Raw genomic sequence first — 22967 nt, forward strand, 5'->3', positions numbered from 1 at the left:
GTGTTGTGTAAAGATGCGATAGCGTGACGGTGTGTTGTGTGTTAGTGTGATGGCGTGTTTATGTGAGCGTGGCAGCGTGTTGTCTAAAGTTGCGTTAGCGTGACGGTGTGTTGCGTGTTAGCGCGACAACGTGTTGTAAACAACGGGCCGGGGCATTGTTACTTTGTGCTAACTTACAAAAGTGCAACAATTGCACGGTTTGAACTGCGTGCTAGCCCATTGTCACCTATGCTAGCGCGTTGTCACTTTGTGTTTTCACGTTATTCTTTATGCGCTTTTACACTTTTACAAATGGCCTTATCAGGACACGATAGAAAATGCTTCTTTATACAAATCTTGGCCATATATCGAACGTACATGTAAGATTGATACTTACTGATTTATAATCACTTTTTTGTGATTGGTTTGTTAATTTCTATTGAACATTGCAAAAAATGTTATTGATAGTTCGTCAACTACTTTACCAAAACTGTATAATGTAAAAAAAAAAAAAAAGTCATCATAAGTCACAATAGAAACCATAGCAGGGTTCCCCATCATTTGAAATTTTACGGTGTTGCAGACTTTCCGCAAAGCAGTCATATTAGCGATGTTTTCGCGATCAAACTTATCCACTATTTAATATAATTACAGAAGCAGATATACACACACAATTTTTTGAATTACTAATTCGTTACACAAATGTTGTGACCGTACCTATTAATGAAAAATAAATAAATGGATATTGAAAACAATTAGAATGTCCCCTGTATATCATAATTTGCATACTATAACACCAGCCAACTTTAACCCACCCAACACAACTTAAAAATAAATAAATACGATTTTAAAAAAATCTTATTTAACATACTTGTATCACTATGTACAAGGTATACCTGTATTAAACCTTAACTTGATATTTTTGCGTACAACTTTTACACAAGCACCGAAGAGCAGGCGAAATTCTGGTTACAACCGAACTACTTAACATCTTAAAAAGTAAAATTTGACGTATTTTTTGTCAGTTAATCGTATTACCGGTAAGTTTTGAATCAAAGAAAAAAAAAAGAAACTTTAGAATAGTAAAATGCTTTCAGGGGGTGCCTTTAAATTTTTCAACAATACATTTACATCAATTAAATGATTACAGTAGGATGTTGACTCACAGTGCCAACAGAATTCTAGAGACGTGGTTTTGAAGTAACAACAATTATTCAATTAATTTTTAAATGTTTAAATAATATTTAAAAATTCAACTAGTAAATATAATACGGTTACATTGAACTGTGAAAACAAATTATTTCCTTCATGCGTAAAGTCCAGCGAGGGTTAAGGAGATAGTTAAGCAAGACAATGTACCCTAATCTAAGAGAAAATTAAGTGCTCTGGCTATAAAAATTGAAAGACGATAGATTTGTTTGATTAATGTTTCAGTTAGAGAGAATTTATGTTCTGATTTTCTGATTATCACGGATTTTACTGTGTCACTTTTTTAACTGTGTCGCGCGCATAAATTTGAATCGTTAGACCTACTGAGTCAGGGAACATTTTACTTTGTCGGGACCGACACAGTATATAACAGCTCATGGAGAACATAGCTTTAGTACAGATTGCTAAAAACGGGTTTACGAAAGTCTGTTGGAAGTTTCCCCACAGTACGACAAAATTGTGAATTAATAATACGGATACTTACGATACATATATATAAATACATTTATTGTCAAGTATACTATGACAGCTTATCGTGATCGTAAAATTTTCTTGATAATCTGACGAGTTTCAAGGGATTGTGTGAATTTTTTACACTGCGTTCTTCGAAAGTAAAAGTTAAAATAAGGCTCATTTCAAAAAGTATTGTTCTTACCTTCTAATTTAATTGTACCACAGATATAAAAATATTAAAATTACACTGGACATTTAAATCAACAACATAAAGTGATTCGTCAACTGAATCTACCAAGAATAAAAAAATATATTCTATTAAACATATATGTTTTAACTAGCAATTAAATGTGTTCTCGATAGAGTCCAGCATTATAAAGTTATATAGTAATTAGATGTACTTCATAAGGTCAGTATATAATTCTATTTATTTGAAATATCAATTGACAGAGATGAATAGCTGAAAAAAGTACTGTCTTGATCATGTTAGCAAAATCAGTTGAGCCCCCAATATAATAATAGAAAATGCTAAATGAAAAAATTAAAAAAAAATTGATGTTGCTACATGTTTATTACTCTGTTTATGACCCCCTTAAAATATACGATTCTCACTGAGCCAGATGATACAATAGTCATTCTCATAGCTATTATAGTTAAGATTTGCATTACTATGTATGTCAAACTGGTTTGTTTAAAGATTTATATGTTTGATATCATCAAAATAAATAATCCATCTTATTTCTTTATTATTAACATGATTAAAACTCATGAAAAATAATCTGGATTTATTTAAATTTGTGAATTCCTATTTCAAAACACACTTCACATGTGTTGTTGTTTACAATTCAACCAAAGTTATCATTCTTGCGCAAGGTTCGTCTGAAAGAAGAACTTAGTTTCCCATACCGAGTTCAAAGATACATTTTAAAGTTTCTCTTTACAAAACGTTTTGTGTGTTTAAAATATTTAAGACATGTTTAATCAGAATATCACATCGTTTTGCTGTATCACCCACATTTTTATAGGTCTCCTGTAGGTTTCAATTACGTGTAGATGGTCGATTAGGCCACGCCTTTCAAAGATTTGCCGCTAGATGGCGATCACAAATTCCCATCCGCCGCAGATTTGCGATAGTAAAGGACGCGAGGCTCTAAGAGCCTCCGTCCAATGAGACAAAAATAACTTATCTTATTAAAAGTTCTTCAAAGACCATAAGAGAGGTCAATGCTAGAGGTCTTAATATGGGTTTAAAAATAGTACAGAAGCACTAATAGTTTGTTAAAAGTCTGCATGGTGATAGTGTTAAGTGGGGGACAGATTAGAACTTAATTTATGAGTTGATACTGAATACTAGACTAATTATTTTGTTGATCCTGATCTTCCTACTTCTCTTGCTTTAGGGCAACAATGCTTCATCTATCAGTGTATTTAACTTCTAAATTGTTGTATTATACTCAGGTGACCATTAAGGCCCTTGGGCCTCTTGTTTAAGATTATTTTACCGAGAAAAAAATTATAAACAATAAAGAAATAAATATTTATTCCATTGATTTCTTACAAAATAGGTTCCATTAAATATCCGTCAATGTACAAAAAAACTTACTACAGATATATCATCTAGTAATTAATGTCTCAAATGAAATATATGGAGATAACGAACAGTATTCAAGTTCAAAAGTCCATTAAACAATACAAAATAGGAGCAGAGCAAACACGGACCTCCAAACATCAGAGGTGGGATCAGGTGCCATGGAGGAGTGAGCATCCCCTGCCGATCGGTCACACCCGCCGTGTGCTCCTTGTCATGATCGGGAAATAATGGAATAATCCGTCAACAATTCAGTGTGTAAAAAATGGCCTAACAATTAGTATGAAAAACGTCAGTCAGCATTTGACTCAATGATAAATTGTATTTGCTGACAAGGTCATTGTATCGACCATAGAACTTATGAAATGATGACTTTCAAGGAGACAGCTGATATTCTTGTTTCATCAACTTATTTGTCAATAATTTACCTCGTTTTAGAAATTGTACATACGTACAGCATGCTCTTGCATATCGAATCAACTGAGAGATATATACCCCGTATGCAGGTGATGAAGGTATGTTGCTGCATAAGTAAGGGAAGTTGACTATTGAAAAGTTAAAGTCATCACGTTTATCATAAAGCTTGGTTGTTAGATTACCATTAACGTCTTTTTCAAGTAAAATATCCAAATATGAAACAGATGTGTCAGACTCTGTGATATCTTTTATCTCAAGTTCACCAGGATATATCGTATTGACATAAGAATGGAAATAGCCATTGTTAATTGACAATACGTCGTCAATATATCTAAATGTCGAGATGAAGGCCACAGCAAGTGTTTTCTTCTTTTCACGTACAAGATTTTGGACAAATTCTGCTTCATATGAATACAAAAAAATAATGTCTCAATGTATATTTACAACATGCTATGTCCATCTTGTGAAGTTGGAAGTCGCAATCGTTTACTTAAAAGAAAACTTAAAATTTAAAACACGGAAGAGTTTTCACAATTGCAATTGTAATCTTTTTTTACCATTTATTTGTAACAATTAATTGAAATAGTATGCCTTAATATTTGTTCATTGTCTTGTGATATTTATTTAAATGTAAAATGCGTGAAGTAAATTCTTGCCAGTAAAATTTATTTACCAAATATACCGCTAGTAATAACTATTTGTTTTATATCTTAATTAATTATAATAAAACGAACTTATCTTGAATATACTATTATACATTTCTGGAAGTTATAAATTCATTTATTCACGATACATTATTTTTTATTCACAGTTTTTTTGTTTTTGTTTTACAAAATAGATATTTTTTTTAAATGATAGAATTCAAAACTTCCTCATACCCAAGGGGTACACTGAATTATACAAAGATTGGCTTCTAATAGAATTTTAATTGTCTGACAGATAAAGGGATATACACTGTGTACACATAGGTGTTAACACCTGTGTTGGTTAAAACAGCTGCGGGGCATGATTTACAGATCCACGTGCCGTTACAGGGGTTTTAGTGCTATACATCATTGAACAAACAAAACTGTGAAATTTTTAATGACTGTTAAATTGCGAATGTACTCTCAATTAATTTTATTTTTTACAACAATATCTCATGCAAAATTATAGCATGTTAATATGATTAATTTCATTTGTGCACTGTTACATGTAATAGTCATTTGCGTGTTTTAACAAATCCCTGGACAAGAAAATATAAAAATGGCGGTCATCGAAGTTAATTTTTTACCCTGTAAATAATGTTGGAATAAAAGAATGTGTCCACGATGTTCTAAAATGGACATGATTATTGTTTGATTTCGGGTATTTCCCTAATTATAGCTGTTTTATACTACTGTATTTATGTGTTTAATGACAGAGTCAAACTACGATGGCATTGAACAGGCAAGTTGGAGAAAATACATTATATCACAATTTAAGGAAGTTTTAACTACGTTTGTATAAAACACTATTAAAATACTGTACTCATAAAAATACTATTTTATTTTTCTCAATACGTTAATATCACAGGTTAAGTTAAAGAGGTTTACATGTTCTGATACGTAATATCTACGTAAGAATCTCTAGAAATTGATAATCAAAGCCTTGTCCTATCTTCCGAATTCATCCTATCTAAGGATTTTTTAAAAATTACGGCTGAAAATGATCCTTATGACCTATACACCCCATCGACATATACCCCAAAACTAACGGTACAACATATACCGATATAGCTTGTGTGTAAACAAATCTCATAAAACTCTGTTTTGAGTGATTTTAAAGTTTGCTTTTTGATTTAAAATAAATCTAAATTAAAAAAATAAATAAATAAAAACGATGTTTTGGGTTGTCTTTTAAGTAATAAACATCTGTTGTATACGAAACCAATTGTCAGTGAAATTTTTATGAATGCATTATCTTAGTATGTATTGAAGTGAAAGTAAAAGAAAATCGCGGGAATGAATGTACAAAGCGGATGTTTACTACAAAATATGAATGCTGCATTAGAAATAAAATAAAACGAGTTCAACAGCATGAAGAAATATGCATATACAAGATAAGTTGTCAATAAATTTAAAGTGTCAAAGTGTTTAAACTAAGATATTTAAGGTAGAAGGGAAGATGAAGACAGAATTGAAAAAATACACCCCCATACACAGATAACATAAGCTTTCAAAACGATGTTTTAATGGATTTTATTGGGAACTTTTATTACGTTGCCCTCGGTATTATGATGTTTTACCGTGACAAAATGAACATCATAATAATGAGATCCTACTGTATTTGGCTTAGAATCATCAAACTTTGTCAGTTGATGTATCTTGGGTCCTCAAAGTAGGTCGACTTAAAAGTAGGTCACTGTGACCTACTTTTCAATTTTTATGGCTATAATTAAATATTTCGGCACATGCATCTTTGGTTCTTGGAGTATGTCAACTTCAATGTAGGTCACTCTGACCTACTTTTGGAATTTTATGGCCATATTTAAATAATTTCGGGTACTAATTGTTTAGAGTCATCAAACTTTGTTGGTTGATGCATCTTGGGTGCTTGGAGTACATCGACTGAAAAGTAGGTCACTGTGACCTGATCAAATATTTTTCAGGTACTACTGGCTTAGAATCATCAAATTTTGTCAGTTGATGCATCTTGGGTTCTCAAAGTATGTCAGCTGAAAAGTAGGTCACTGACCTACTTTTAAAATTTTATGGTTATAATTAAATATTTCGGGTACTAATTGGCTTAGAATCATAAAACTTCACTTGCGTCTTGGGTCCTCGGAGTATGTCAACTGAAAAGTAGCGCTAGGTCAACATGACCTACTTCTGAAATTTTATGGCTTCATATAAATATTTCAGGTACTGTTTGGCTTAGAATTATCAAACTTAGTTGATGCATGTTGGGTCCTTGGAGAATGACAAGTGTTAAATAGGTCACCATGACCTACTCTCAGGTACTAATTGGCTTAGAATTATCTTTGGTTCTCAGAGTGTTTTATCTAAAATGTAGATCATGATGACCTACTTTTGGAATTTCAAGGCTTTATTTAAATATACAGGATATTTAGAGGCTTCAAATAGAAGTGATACTGGTTGTACAATTTATCAGAAGAGCGATTCAAGGCCCTTGGGCCTCTTGTTTTTTGGTTTTTTTTTTGTTTTTGCTCACTTTGAGTATTATTTCTTGTATTATATATGTCCCCCATATCATAAATCACTCATTTTCATGGGGGTTAAATTCTTGTGGTATGAAGAGACCCATTTTCGTATCCCAATGGAATGTTAAAATTTCTTACTGCAATATCATATTTCTGGCTTAACCATAAAATCAAATCCCCTAGAACTAGTAATTTTTCTTCAAACCACGAAAATTGATCCAACAAAAATAAGTGATTTTACAAATAGCAATTGTGACCTTTGCTGTTTCTACTGATTTATTTATGTATACTGAACTCTAACTATGATAATTTATTGTTTCCTTTGCAGCATACAGTTGGGCTTTTTAGACAATTCCTCAGAAAACATGGGTGGACAGCAGAACAATCTTTCTCTGGGGTCCTATTCCTCAGATGAAGAAGAGGATTCTAGTTACCCACCAACAACCCTCTCCCTGAAATCAGTTCATTTGTCACATCCAGCTTTACCTGCAGGTTAGAGATGTCAGATCCTTTGACTTAAAGTCCCCAGAAACATTCTTCTTTCCCATTGTTTTGTTTACTCACCATTCCTTCACCATGCATTCAGTGTGCATTCATCCTTTACAGTTTTACATTCAGCATTCACAAACTGTTTGTGTTTATTGTTCAGAAAGCTTTCAGGGTTTTTTCATCATTCAGTCATTGTTTTTCACTGTCATTATAAACTTGAGAGTGATAGGATCAATCTTTTTATGAAAACAGAATGTATACACAAGAGTTTACAGGTTTTGAAATTATATGAATGGACTTTTATGGTGTTATAGAGAAAAAAATGAAAAAAAAATTATCTACCACATTTAATAAAACACTTATTTAATTAGAACAATGCTGAAAGTTTTATAAGGTCACCTTAGACTCAGGTGACCTATTGCTGTCTGTTTTTGTCTGTTGTCATGTGGGTGTTCATCATGTGTAAACTTTTCAAATTTTCAAGATTTACTAGAGCAACTGAATAAATTTCAATCAAACTTGTCAAGTTTGTTCAAAAGAAGGACAGTGCCCACTTTCAAGTGGAGATAATCAAGAAAAAACAACAATAGGGTGGAGTAATTTTAAAAAACTTTTTAAGAACCACTGGGCCAGAATAATTAAAACTTGTATGAAAACTTCCTGACATAATGTCAAAATCAAGGCCCCCCGGGGAAATGATGGGTTTACAGAAGAAGATCAAAGTTTATGTGGAAAAATATAGGAAGAAATTTTTAGCTCACCTGAGCTGAACGCTCAAGTGAGCTTTTCTGATCACCCGTTGTCCATCGTCCGTCCGTCCGTCTGTAAACTTTCACATTTTCAACTTCTTCTCAAGAACCACTGGGCCAATTTTAACCAAACTTGGTACAAAGTATCCTTGGGTAAAGGGGAGTGTAAATTATTAAAATAAAGGGCAAAGTCCCCTTACAAGGGGAGATAATCAAAAAAAGACAAAAATAGGGTGGGGTCATTAAAATATCTTCTTCTCAAGAACCACTGGGCCAGAAAAGCTGAAACTTATGTGGAAGCATCCTGGGATAGTGTAGATTCTAAATTGTTCAAATCATGACCCCTGGGGGTAGGGCTGGGCCACAATAGGGAATCCAAGTTTTACATTGAAATATATAAGAAAAATCTTTAAAAATCTTCTTCTCAAGAACCACTGGGCCAGAAAAGCTGAAAGTTATATGGAAGCATTCTGGGGTAGTGTAGATTCTAAATTGTTCAATTCATGACCCCTTGGGGTAGGGCGGGGCCACAATAGGGAATCCAATGTTTACATTGAAGTATATAGGAAAAATCTTAAAAAATCTTCTTCTCAAGAACCACTGGGCCAGAAATACTGAAACTTATGTGGAAGCATCCTGGGGTATTGTAGATTCTAAATTGTTCAAATCATGACCCCCGGGGTTAGGGCGGGGCCACAATAGGGAATCCAAGTTTTACATTGAAATATATAGGAAAAGTCTTAAAAAATCTTCTTCTCAAGAACCACTGGGCCAGAAAAGCTGAAACTTGCATGGAAGCATCCTGGGGTAGTGTAGATTCTAAATTGTTCAATTCATGACCCCTGGGGGTAGGGCGGGGCCACAATAGGGAATCCAATTTTTACATTGAAGTATATAGGAAAAATCTTTAAAAATCTTCTTCTCAAGAACCACTGGGCCAGAAATACTGAAACTTAGGTGGAAGCATCCTGGGGTAGTGTAGAATCTAAATTGTTCAAATCATGACCCCCGGGGTAGGGCGGGGCCACAATAGGGAATCCAAGTTTTACATTGAAATATATAGGAAAAATCTTAAAAAATCTTCTTCTCAAGAACTACTGTGTCAGAAAAGCTGAAACTTATATTGAAGCATCCTGGGGTAATGTACATTCTAAATTGTTCAAATCATGACCCCTGGGGGTAGGGTGGGGCCACAATGGGGAATCAAAGTTTTACATTGAAATATATAGGAAAAAACTTTTAAAATCTTCTTCTCAAGAACCACTGGGCCAGAAAAGCTGAAACTTAAGTGGAATCATCCTCAGGTAGTATAAATTCTATATTGTTCAAATCATGACCCCCGGGGTTAGGGCGGGGCCACAATAGGGAACCCAAGTTTTACATTGAAATATATAAGAAAAATCTTTAAAAATCTTCTTTACAAGAACCACTGGACCAGAAAAGCTGAAACTTATTTGGAAGCATCCTGGGGTAGTGTAGATTCTAAATTGTTCAAATCATGACCCCTGGGGGTAGGGCGGGGCCACAATAGGTATTACAATGGGGGAAATCTGGTAAAGAACAGCATGGCCAAAGTTACTCAGGTGAGTGATGTGGCCCATGGGCCTCTTGTTTAAAAATCTTTTTCTCAAGAACAGCAAGGCCATGATTGCCATATAAATATGTAAGCAATTTCTGGTAATACAGATTCAAGTTTGTTCAAATCGTGGTCTCTGGGTAAGGATACGGCCACAATAAGCCTTAAGGGATCAAAGTTTTACATGGGAATACTGTATACAGGGAAATTTTTGCCTCAGTTTAATTTCCGCCCCTTTCACCCTAGACACAAGTAGGTGAATTTAAGATAAGGCATATTCAAAGAAGACAGTGTAACATTTTAAACAGAACTATGACTGGGCTAATTTGAAACGGGGCAAAATTGTTTGCAAGTGTGAAAGGGCGAAAATAACATGGGACGCAAATAACCCTGTATACAGTATACAGGAAAAAGCTTTAAAAAAATTCTTCTCAAGAACAGCAGGGCCATGATTAGTCATTTATATACAAGTATTCTCAGGTAATGCCAGTTCAAGTTTGTTCCAATCATTAGCCCAAGGGTTAGGGTTAGGGTGGGGCAACAATTGGGGATCAAAATTTAATATTGAAATACATGTTGATAGGGAAAAAAATCTTTAAAAATTTTCTTATCAAGAACAGCAAGGCCATGGTAAGTCATCTTTCATCAGACAGTGCAGTCATCTTTGTTCCAATCTGGTCCTGTTGATAGTGTGGGACCACGGTAGAAGATCAGAGTTTAAGTTGGGAATATAGAGATTTAAAAAATATATATATATATATATATATATATATATATATATATATATATATAACTGTTTCAATAACAGCAGGGCTGCACTTATCCCACCAAACCCAGGTACCAGAGTGGGATGAAGTTTGTTATATATTGAGAATTCGTAACAACTTTTAAAATCCCTTGGCCCTTTGGTTCAGGCCCCAGGGTGGGACTAATTTGGTCATTTATTGAGAAATCGTAACAACTTTGAAAATTTTCTTTTCTAAAAGACACCTAGTTGGCAAACTGTTCTTATGATTACAATTAGTACATAAACCTTAAAAATTGGAAAATTCATTTTCCCTGCATACTTTCCAAATTGAAACATGGAAAGGAAAAAATCTGGTCATAACATGTAAAGAAATTCACAACATTTTTACCATGATTTTATTTCATATTGCATATATATACAATAAACAATTTTGTATTGAAAATTATTTTATTGAAGCTTTATAACTTACAATGGCAGCTGGAATTTAAATATTTTTAAAAGTAAATGCATTGATCAAATTTACATGATGAAAGGACATTGATAGTTTCACTATTTAGTATTGGCCTGAATTAAGTGTGTATTTTTTTTTAAATACTGAATGCCCTTTCAGAATGTGCATTCCTGATTGGAAGGACGTGGGAAGTTTGAGCTAATTTGAAAGTATTCAGATCTTGGTTTTGAAGTTATTTTTCATCTCCAGACCTAAAATTTTTGGGTCCGCTCATTATGGCTCTTTTATTATGTTACCGTAAATATTTGTTGAAAACTTTCTGATGCATTTCCATTCGTTAGGTCACCTGAGTCACTCAGTCAATCGGTTTTTGTCCCTCGTCGTCTGTCGTGCGTTAACTTTTGAATATTTTCAACTTCTTCTCTAGAACCTCTTAACCAATTTCAACCAATTTTTGCATATAGCATCTTTGGGTAAAGGGGAAAAAAATTGTGAATTTCATTGTCCCTGCCCCCTGGGGCCCAAGGGGTGGGGCTAAAACCACAAAAATAGATGCAATCTTTGAAAATCTTCTTCTTTACTCCTGGACATCAAGCAGTCAAGCTGTTGGCTTGATTGTAATAAGCTTTGGGCCCTCTACCAAAATTGTGAAATTCATGGCCCTAGGGTCATTGGTTCTGGTGCTAGGGTGGGGCTATATAGATCATATAGTGAAAGTACATTATTTCTTTGAAAATCTTCTTCTCTTCTTATGGGTATTATTTAAACAAACTAAGTGCATGGTTATGCTGCACAAGGATGCCTTTTCCAAAATTATGAAATTCATGGCCCCTGGGTCATTGGTTCTGGTGTTAGGGTGGGGCTCTATTGATTATTTAGTGAGCATGCATTAATTCTTTGAAAATCTTCTCTGCTCCTGGGTATTATTTAAACAAACTAATTGCATGGTAATGATAAACATTGATGCTTTTTTTCCAAAATTGTGAATTTCATGGCCTCTGGGTCATTGGTTCTGGTGTTAGGGCAAGGCTTTATTGATTATGTAGTGAACATGCAATAATTCTTTGAAATTTTCTTCTCTGCTCCTGGATATTATTATTTAAACAAACTAAGTGCATGGTTATGATAAGCATTGATGCCTTTTCCAAAATTGTGAATTTCATGGCCTCTGGGTCATTGGTTCTGGTGTTAGGGCAAGGCTCTATTGATTATATAGTGAACATGCATTAATTCTTTGAAAGTTTTCTTCTCTGCTCCTGTGTATTATTCAAACAAACTAATTGCATGGTTATGATAAGCATTGATGCTTTTTTTCCAAAATTGTGAATTTCATGGCCTCATGGTCATTGGTTCTGGTGTTAGGGCAAGGCTCTATTGATTATATAGTGAACATGCATTAATTCTTTGAAAATTTTCTTCTCTTCTCCTGGGTATTATTTAAACAAACTAAGTGCATGGTTATGATAAGCATTGATGCCTTTTCCAAAATTGTGAAATTCATGGCCCCAGGGTTGGGGAGGGGGCTCTATTGATTGTATAGAGAAAAAACATAATTGAAAGTATTCTTTTCTGCTCTTGGTTATAAAGCAAAGAAACTAAGTGTGTTGTTATGATGAACAAGAGTGCTTCTTCCAGAATTGTGAGTTTCATGGCCCATAAGTCAGATGTTCTGGTGTTAGGGCGGGACTCTATTGATTATATACCGTAAATCTGGAAATTTTTACGTCAATTTATTTTTCCGAATCTGGGTCAAAGTCTGTTGATTAATTTTTATGTTTAAAATTTTTCCGAATTGTCATTTGAACTAAAATATAAAAAGCTCTTAAAATTTTCTTAAATATTTGTAAGTTAAGCATTTACATACAATAAATTACAAATAAACATACAATATTAAACTATGCCAACGTTCAATAATCAGATAAAAATATTAGAAAAGATAAGTCATCCAAAGTGTTGAAAGTTTTCAAAACATTTTTATAAATCACACATGTACATTAAATATATATGATGATGTAATATTTAAGTAAACTTTAGATAAAAACATTTTTTGTTGTTGATTCATTTTTAAGGAAAATATTTTTGCGAATGCAATGCATGCGCAAATTTGCTAAAAATTTATCTACGGCAAAAATTTCCAGATTTACGGTAGTGCATTAATTCTCTTAAATAATCCTGTCTGCTCCTTAGTGTTGAGCAAATAAATAAAGTGCATAGTTATGATGGACAATTGTGCTTCTTAAAAAATTTTTAAAACTTGTGGTCCCCAGGTTTTGTTGTTTCTTTGGGCCTGGGAGGGGGGGGGGCTATCTTGATAATAAAGTGAAAATGTGTTAATTCTTTGAAAATCTTCAACTACGTGCATAGTTATGATGAGAGTACCTCTACCAAATTTGTGAATTTCATGACCCTGGGACATGGGTTTTAGTGTTAGGGTAGGGCTGTGTTGAATCTGTAGTGAAAATGCATTATTTTTTTTTGAAAATCTTCTCTGCTCCTTGGCATATCGAAGGCAAACAGAATAAAAGTTTTAATAAGCAAGGATATTTTTACCAGGTTTTTGAACATCTCGACCATTTGGTCAAGTGTTCTGATCCTGGCCAGGGCTCTATCAATTTGTATTCAACTGAGAGAAGTTATTCCCATTTGCCATTTACTTTTGATAATTAATCACTGTAAATAATGTACTTGAAAGTTAATAGAACAGAGAATTATGGAAAAAAAATTTATTGTATAATACAAAAAGTACTTTCATAGTTTTAATGATCAGGTAGACTTGTAAATGATAAATAATGAAGATGAGACAGAAATAACTTATTAAATGTTCTTCAAAGACCAAGAGAGGCCAATGTGAGAGGTAACAATATGGGATTAAAAGTAGTACAGAAGAACTAATAGTGTGTTAATAGGCGCATGGTTATAGTGCTAAATGGGGGATAGATTAGAATTTTATGTACGAGTTGTTACTGAATACTAGACTAATTATTTCATTGATCCTGATCATTCTATTTCTCTTGCTTTTGGGCAACAAAGCTTCATCTATCAGTTTATTTTTATACTCTATGGATCTTCTAAATTGTTGTATTATGCTCAGGTGACGGTTAAGGCCCTTGGGCCTCTTGTATTTTACTGGTATTTACTTGATTTTAACAACAAAGATCATATCTTCATTAAATAAGAAAAAAAATCAGTTTCGTTATATATGTGTTCTCATTTCAATATTAAGCTCAGATAGTTTTGGCAAAAACAGTATGCCTGATCTACCCCAAGTCATTGGGTTTTTCACAAGTTTTCTCAGTATTGTTATTGATTTATTGAGATTGGAATTTTGTGCAATGGTTGCCTTTAACTGTGATTGTGTAGAAAAAGAATTAATGAGAAGTTTTTGACATGCCTCTAAATAAAATTCTGAAAATCATCCTCTCACTGGCTGTCAACTGAGTCAAAATCTGCAGTCATTTGTTTTTTGAAATTGACCAATCAACCAATTATTTAATTATCAACCCTCTGACAACATGCAGATGTAGAGTGACATGTGAACACCCAATTAACATATCCATGCTAGGTATTACCATTATCCAGGTAAGTCCTAACTGAATTACATGCTTGATTTGGATTTTAAAAAATATAAAAAAAAATTGTGTAAGGCCCAGGTCTTGGTTCCAGAGAAAGAGAACTCTGAGAGACCAGAAGTTCCAGAGTTTGGGAGTTAATTTGCTTAGTAATACAGAGGAAATAAATGGGACCAAGGTTTTACTTCTAGAGATGAAGAACTTTGGGAGATCAGAGTTCAAGCCAACGAGAGTCACTTGAAAATATTGCTTTTATTTTTGTTGGTATTGTTCCTACTGGCCCTGATAACAATCTTGATCTACCAGAAGCCCTTCTATTATGACTTCAAAGTTTGATTTGTCAAGCCTACTGCACACCATCAACATAGTTTATGTCTAGATCCAAGCTTGGGTTGATTACTGAAAATTAAATATGCAAATTAATTTACAAACCAGATTTGGGAATTTGGAGATTTTCAGGTTGTTCAGCAAAAATCAGTGAAAAGCATGATCCACCAGTAAAAATAATCGAGTGATGTTACCTGATGAAATCAGGTGAGTTGGCAACTATACCCCTGGGTCCAGCATTCAGGCTTCAGGGCACAGGCACTTATTTCTCTAGTAAATTTTTAGCTCACCTGATCCAAAGGCTAAGTGAGCTTTTCTGATCAAAATTTTCCATTGTTGTTGTTGTCATCATTGTTGTCCTAGACTTTTCACAATTTTCTTTTATTCTTCAGAATCACTGGGCCAATTTCAACCAAACCTGGCACAAAGTATCCTTGGGTGAAGGGGATTTAGTTTTATTAGCTCACCTGAGCCGAAGGCTCAAGTGAGCTTTTCTGATCACATTTTGTCTGTAGTCCGTCTGTCCGTCTGTCTGTCTGTCTGTCCTTCCGTCCGTCCGTCTGTAAACTTTTCACATTTTTGACTTCTTCTCAAGAACCACTGGGCCAATTTCAACCAAACTTGCCACAAAGTATCCTTGGGTGAAGGGGATTCAAGTTTGTTCAAATAAAGGGCCACGCCCTCTTTCAAGGGGAGATAATAAAGAATTAGTGAAAAATTAATAGAATCATTTAAAAATCTTCTTCTCAAGAACCACAAAGCCAGGGAAGATGAAACTCAAGTGGAAGCATCCTCAGGTAGTGTAGATTCAAATTTGTTCAAATCATGACCCCCGGGGGTAGGGCGGGGCCACAATGGAGGATCAAAGTTTTACATAGAAATATATAGGAAAAACCTTTAAAAATCTTCTTCTCAAGAACAGCAAAGCCATGATGAGTCATATTTATATGGAAGCATCCTCAGGAAGTGTAGATTCAAGGTTGTTCAAATCCTGACCCCCGGGGTTAGGGCAGGGCCACAATGGAGGATCAAAGTTTTACATAGAAATATATAGGAAAAATCTTTAAAAATATTCTTCTCAATAACAACAAAGCCCAAATTGGTCATATTTATATGGAAGCATCCTCAGGTAGTGTAGATTCAAATTTGTTCAAATCATGACCCCTGGTGGTAGGGCTGGGCCACAGTGGAGGATCAAAGTTTTACATAGAAATATATAGGAAAAACCTTTAAAAATCTTCTTCTCAAGAACAGCAAAGCCATGATGAGTCATATTTATATGGAAGCATCCTCAGGTAGTGTAGATTCAAGTTTGTTCAAATCCTGACCCCCGGGGGTAGGGCGGGGCCACAATGGAGGATCAAAGTTTTACATAGAAATATAGAGGAAAAATCTTTAAAAATCTTTTTCTCAATAACAGCAAAGCCCAAATTGGTCATATTTATATGAAAGCATCCTCAGATAGTGTAGATTCAAATTTATTCAAATCCTGACCCCCCGGGGTAGGGCGGGGCCACAATGGAGGATAAAAGTTTTACATAGAAATATATAGGAAAAATCTTTAAAAATCTTCTTCTCAGGAACAGCAAAGCCCTGATTGATCATATTTATATGGAAGTATCCTCAGGTAGTGTAGATTCAAGTTTGTTCAAATCATGACCCCCTGGGGTAGGGTGGGGCCACAAAGTAGGATCAAAGTCTGAAATAGAAATGTATAGGAATATACGTATATATATAAATATAAATATATGTTTAGTCATTTTGATATGGAAGCATCCTCAGGTAGTGTAGATTCAAGTTTGTTCAAATGATGACCCCTGGGATAGGGAGGAGCCACAAAGGGGGATCAAATTTTTACAAAGCAATATATGGGAAATTTTCTTTAAAATCTTCTCAAGTACAACAAAGCCATTTGTTATATTGACATGGAAGCATCATCAGGTAGTTTAAAATTCAAGCCCCCCCCCCCCCTTGTAATCTTTTCAATACTGAACTGATTTGTGCTTTTGCCTTGCCAATGTGCTCAGGTGAGCGATGTGGCCCATGGGCCTCTTGTTTAAATGAAGGGCAACACCCTCTTCCATCCATCTGAAAACTATTCACATTTTCAACTTTTTGAGAACCACTGGGCCAATTTTAACCAAAGTTGGTACAAAGCATCCTTGAGTGAAGGGGAGTTATTATAAAATTTTAAAATTAAAGGGCCTCCTTCCAAGAGGAGATAATCAAGAAAAGACAAAAATAGGGTGGGGTCATTGAAAAATCTTCTTCTCATGAACCACAGGGCCAGAAAAGCTGAAATTTTGTTGAAGCCTCCTGGGGTAGTAAAGATTCTACATTATTCAAATCCTGGTCCCCAGGGCTAGGCTGAGACCACAATAAGGAATCAAAATTTTACATTGAAATATGTAGGATTGATTGATTGATTGTGGTTTTACGTCCCATTCGAGAATTTTTCATTCATATAGAGACGTCAAATATGTAGGAAAAATCTTTTTAAAAATCTTTTCCTCAACAACCACTTGGCCAGAAAACCTGAAACTTACCTGGGACTTCTTGAGGTAGTGTAGGTTCTAAATTGTTCAAATCATCCCCCAGGGTAGGGTGGGGCCACAATAGGGAATTAAAGTTCTACATTGAAATATATAGGAAAAATCTTTAGAAATCTTCTTCTTAAGAACCACTTGGCCAGAAAAGCTGAAACTTATGTGGAAGCTTCCTGAGGTAATGTTGTTTATAAATTGTTCAAATCTTAGATGAAATACAATGTGTATAATCATTATTGGTAAGATCATTGTTGTTGGTATATGACCCTTGGAGTAGAATGGGGCAACAATAGGGAATCAAAGTTTTACATTGAAATATTTAGGGAAAATCTTTAAAAATCTTCTCATGAACCACTGGGCCAGAAAACCTTTGTGGAAGCCTCCTGGGGTAGTATAGATTCTAAATTTTACAAATCATAGCCCCCGGGGGTGGGATGGGGCCACAATAGGGAATCAAAATTTTAAATTGAAATATATAGGGGAAATTTTTAAAAATCTTCTCAAGAAGTACTGTGCTTAAAAAACTGAAACTTATGTGGAAGCCTCCTGAGGTAGTGTAGATTCTAAATTATTCAAATCATAGCCCCAGAGGGTAGGATGGGGCCACAATAGGGAATCAAAGTTTTACATTGAAATATATAGGAAAAATCTTTAAAAAATCTTCTTCCCAATAACCACTTGGCTAGAAAAGCTGAAATTTATATGGAAGCTTTTTGAGGTAGTGTATATTCTAAATTCAAATTATGACCCCTGGGGGTAGGTTGGGGCCACAATAAGTATTACAAGGAGGGAAATCTGGTTAAGAACAACAGGGCCAAAGTTACTCAGGTGAACATTGTGGCCCATGGGCCTCTTGTTCAAAAGATGACCCCCAGAGTTAGGGTTGAACCACCAAATTTTTAGACAAGATTATATAGGAAAAAATTTCTTCTCCACAAGAACAGCAGAGCCAATATTACTGGCTGCCAGGAGGCAGTCGGTTATTTGATATGAAATTTTGAAGTAGTTGTGCGTTTCTGCGGATTTAAAAAAATTGAAGTATCTAACATTCATTTAGAATATTAATAAAGAGTGTCTAAATATTTAACAAAAATGCATAATGATTATAAAGTTAAAGTTGATAAATAATGGGTAAATGTATTATCTGATCGAATCCTGATTGACGAACTCTGAAGTGAGGAGAATGTAAGCACATGTGTTGTTCATTATCTAATGCAAAGACCGAGATATATATGTAATCAATATTACTTTCTCTATTTAAACAGGATTTATTGCATTTGTTTTTGAATGATGTATATATATAAACATTTCCTATGGGAATTTTTCAAAAATATGATAAAATTGCAATATCTTAAAAGAGAGAATATTACGAAGATTTTTGCAGGTGAGGATAAAGCCCATTTTACAAAGTGCCAAGCATTTTCCTGCCACAATTCAACACCAAAACAAAGAAACTGCAGTGGCGGATCTAGAGTGGGTTGTCCGGGTTTCAACACCCTCTAAGAGAGAGAGAAGGGGGGTCCCAAATATTTGTGAAGAAAATTAGGTTGTTGTTGAAAAATAAAATCCGCGCCAGTTTGTTGCCTCATAAAAGGAACAATTGGTTTGCAGCCAATTTTTTATGCTTGTGACAATATGTTTCTTGTTAGTGATATTCATTTGGAATCATCCTCAGGTAGTGAAGATATAAGTTTGTTCAAATCATGACCGGGGGGGGGGGGGGGGGGGGGGGGATCAAAGTTAAACATAGGAATATGTTCTTCTCTAGAACAGCAAAGCCATGCTTAGTCACATTTATAGAGTAGCATCTTCAGCTAGTGTAGGTTCAGTTTTATTCAAATCATAACCCCCCAGGGTTTGGACAGGGTCACAACAGGTGATCAAAGTTTTTCATGAGGATATATAGGAAATATCTTTAAAAATCATCTTCTCAATAACAGCAAAGAAATGATCAGTCATATTGATACAAATGGAGTCTAAACTAAATTTAATTTGTCTTAATTATATTTTTTTAATTTAAGATCAATGTTTTAGGTAATGTGGAAAGAAATCTTAGCTCCTACTACCAGAGTGAATGTAATTTAATGAATTTATGAAGGAAGTTGTTTATGATTACAAAAGTATCCCGAAATATATTTTATGGTTTAAATTGCCCATTTCCAAATTCATGTGATAAAAGTCACATGAACTGTTGACTACATGTATGTGTTCATTCAATTTTTTGCAATTTTCTTCTCATTCTGATTGCATTTTATCTTAATCACATATGCAATTGAAATTGTTCTAAATGTAATAGACTAATGTAATTTTAGCATTAAAGGAATACAAAATCTATTTGAACACTTGGAAAATAATTAAACTTGCAATGCAGTGACGATTATTACGAAAAATGAAATATTATTTGTATATTCCCGCTAAGAATCATCACCAATGTCTAAAAAAAATTTGAAAGTCTTTTTATAGTAAAGCCAATGCAAGAATTTCATGACAATCTGTCAAGGAAATTTATTCATCGTTGGCCAATGCAGACATTGCATGAATATCTAAAGGGCCAATGCAGGCATTCACTCAGAGGCTCCCTTTCACTCAGTGGGCAATGCAAGCATTGCCTGACTCTCTAAAGGTCAATGCGGGCATTTTACGACTTTCTCAAAGTCCAATGCAGGCATTGGGCGACTATCTCAAAGTCCAATGCAGGCATTGAGAGACTCTCTCATTAGGTCCAATACAGGCATTGGGCGACTCTCTCATAAGAGCCAATGCAGCCATTAGGTGACTTCTAAAGGTCCAATGCAGGCATTGGTAAGAGTCCCTCAAGGTCCAATGCAGGCATTGGAAGAGTCTCTCAAGGTCCAATGCAGGCATTGGGAGACTCTCTTATAAGAGCCAATGCAGGCATTGGGAGACTCTCTCAAAGTCCAAGTAATCTGTTCCTTTCAAAAATATATATTGTCCTTGTCAGATCTTGTTTTTAATGCAGACATCCAGAAATCATTTAATGATGAAGGTTCTTATAAGATCCTTTTCCCTTGTTTTTACTTACATTGACAACTTGCAAGATCATATATAACAACAATTTTAACCTTTATTTTTTATATTAAAAAAAGAATAAGTAGAAATCTGAGCTGAAACGACACAATGTAATTTTAAAGTAAGATTTTTAAAAAATAGTTTGGGACAATCTTATTGCATTGCCAGAACACTGTCTTCCTGATTCCTTTTCCATTTACTGTATGTTCATGTTTCTGTGCAGTTCTCAGTACTTCACCTGAAAAATAAATTCGGAGTTCATTACACAAAATTGTTTCAAGTAAATCTCATTTTCGGCATTGTTTCTATCAAATAATTACAATTTATCATCTTGTCCCAACATTTGATTTAATACAGTATGCTCTATATGCTAATTCCTATCAAAATGCTTCTGGTGCAGATTTTCAATTTAATGTATTTTGCACTCTCATGACTCAAAGAACAATCCCTTAAATAACAGTGAAAATCTTATAATAAATAATAACTATCAAAAATTTCTAATTTAAATAAAATTGAAATCAAGCAACCTGATACATGTAAGTCACTATATTGAATATTGAAAATACAGAACCTAACAGTATGGTCCTTCACCATCATTCCAACAAATAGGCTCAGATCTCCCAGAAAAATCACAGAATGTAGTGTAGTGTAGCCATAGATTCCATCTGTGTTTTACTTACCACTTACAAATCTGCTAAGAAAAAAAATAGACACGTATACTATTTAAAGTCATCTGTGGTGTATTTTTGATAAGTTCAGACTAACTAAAATTAAAAAGATCTTTCTATTTGTTTTATTACTTTTTATAAAGATAGGACTTTTCTGTAAATTACACAATTAAAATCAATCATGTTTCATAGATATTAGAAATTTAAAACAATAACCGATTTATTTACCGACTCCACATTTAAATATCAGACACAGTTTAAAGTCAATTTAACTATAGAAACGTGGGGTTATTCAAGTTCAAAATCGGTGAAAATTTTAATTAAAATTAAATAACAAATATCATGTTCATCTAAACTCAATCTCGTATTTTTATTTTTTAGCTCAGATACGCCATACAGCATAGTGCCATAAATGAGTCAACTTTTTTAATGGCACGCAATTACAAGCGCCGCTTCAAAACTTCGAAGTTACGTTGTAGAAAGATTTTTGTTAGCGAATTTGATTTTGTTATTACTCTACTTCGTTGTTTACAAAATAGCAAACATACAGATGATTCAGCTGGTTGTCAGGGGGGTGTGTCCCCATACCAAACCAGGTTATACAGAAATAATTTGTGTTCCTTTTTGGATATTAACCAATCAGAGGCTAGAATACAAACAAAATTAAATTATATTGGAATGTCAATAACCACTGGAAAAAGGTGATGTTTACCGATGAAATTATGGTTATTATTAAACTTCTGACTTATAGAATGAATTAAAACGGTTGTAACATCCATTCATATATTTCCGTGCCAAGGCGATTTGGTGCAAAATAATGTAAAAAAAAAAATATTTTTAATTACAAAGGCCAGTGGACGCATTGCATAAACACGCTCGTATTTTTTAATTTTAATGTAATAATATATTTATGTGTCATTTCTATTTTCAATGATTTATTGAAAAGACTTCTACATGTACCTGTAGACATTTCCCCGTGATTAAACTCGGACAAGATGATACAAAGAGGCATATTCATATTATTTGTTATAAATTAATAGCGATTCTCTGTAACCACTTAAACTTCTTTGCCACGCATGGTCACCGATTTTGGTGAAACTTTGCCCTTTATTACAACTTGACACCAGAAACAAATATCAAATAAAATTTTGTTGCTATGTGTCTTGGTTGCCATGGCAACAGCCAGAAAAGTTGAAAAAATTGAGATTTTCAGCTACTTTGAATCTTTCTTAAGCCTTAATAAAGACTAAGAAAAACAAACAAACCATTCTCACAAAAACATGACACCTTGTTGCCACTTATGCTATAAAGAAACTATTTAGAATTTATCTCTTAGTAAGTGGTAACCATGGGTACATTTGGAATACATTTAAGATGCTGAAAAATGCTGAAAAACGCTCAATATTCACTAATGATAGATGTTACATGATCAAACTCAATCAACAACCAAAGAAAAACAATAAAAATATTTGACCTTAAGTAATTAGGTATTGGCAATATTATTCTAAAAATAACTTTCATGGTTGCCATGGTAACACAGTGTAACAAGGCAAAATATGTTGCTAAGATTGGGTTAATGCTATCTTGAGGAAAAACAATAAAATTCATGACTGGCACATATATATCCTTAGGACCTTGCAACACCGACAACATAAGAAAAATTGAGATTAATTGTTACTTTGCATTGTAACCATGGAAACAACATACCAGTTGTTTAAAGTGATATTTTTTGCTGCTTTAGGAATATACTTACCTTTTAATCAAGAAACATATTATTTGACTCACCTTGAATAGTACTTATCTGGTAGAACTAAAGTTGAACATCATATATTGATAAAGTTTGTTGAAAAATACAACACTGTTGCTATGGTTACCAAGAAGGGAAAATGTTCGATTTTGTTAATTTTATATCAATATTAAATCCTATGTGCCAGCTTTTTGCATCCAGTTAGAGATTGGGTGGTAGTCAAAATTGAAACTCAGGTTA

The 22967-nt window shown here is 34.0% G+C and overlaps 1 protein-coding gene across 1 annotated transcript in view; it reads left to right on the forward strand.

The window, feature by feature from the left end:
- Window positions 1-22967, forward strand: part of LOC133173362 (zinc finger protein 830-like) — a 192507-nt gene that overhangs the window by 99687 nt on the left and 69853 nt on the right. Inside the window, exon 5 of the mRNA XM_061308348.1 lies at window positions 7156-7319. Within this exon, the coding sequence (XP_061164332.1) occupies window positions 7156-7319 (164 nt within the window). The remainder of the gene's footprint in view (window positions 1-7155; window positions 7320-22967) is intronic.

The sequence above is a fragment of the Saccostrea echinata genome, unplaced genomic scaffold, assembly GCF_033153115.1.
Source record: "Saccostrea echinata isolate AGI-Se365-2 ecotype Australia unplaced genomic scaffold, CSIRO_AGI_Sech_v1 ptg000002l, whole genome shotgun sequence".
Taxonomy (NCBI): Eukaryota; Metazoa; Mollusca; class Bivalvia; order Ostreida; family Ostreidae; genus Saccostrea; species Saccostrea echinata.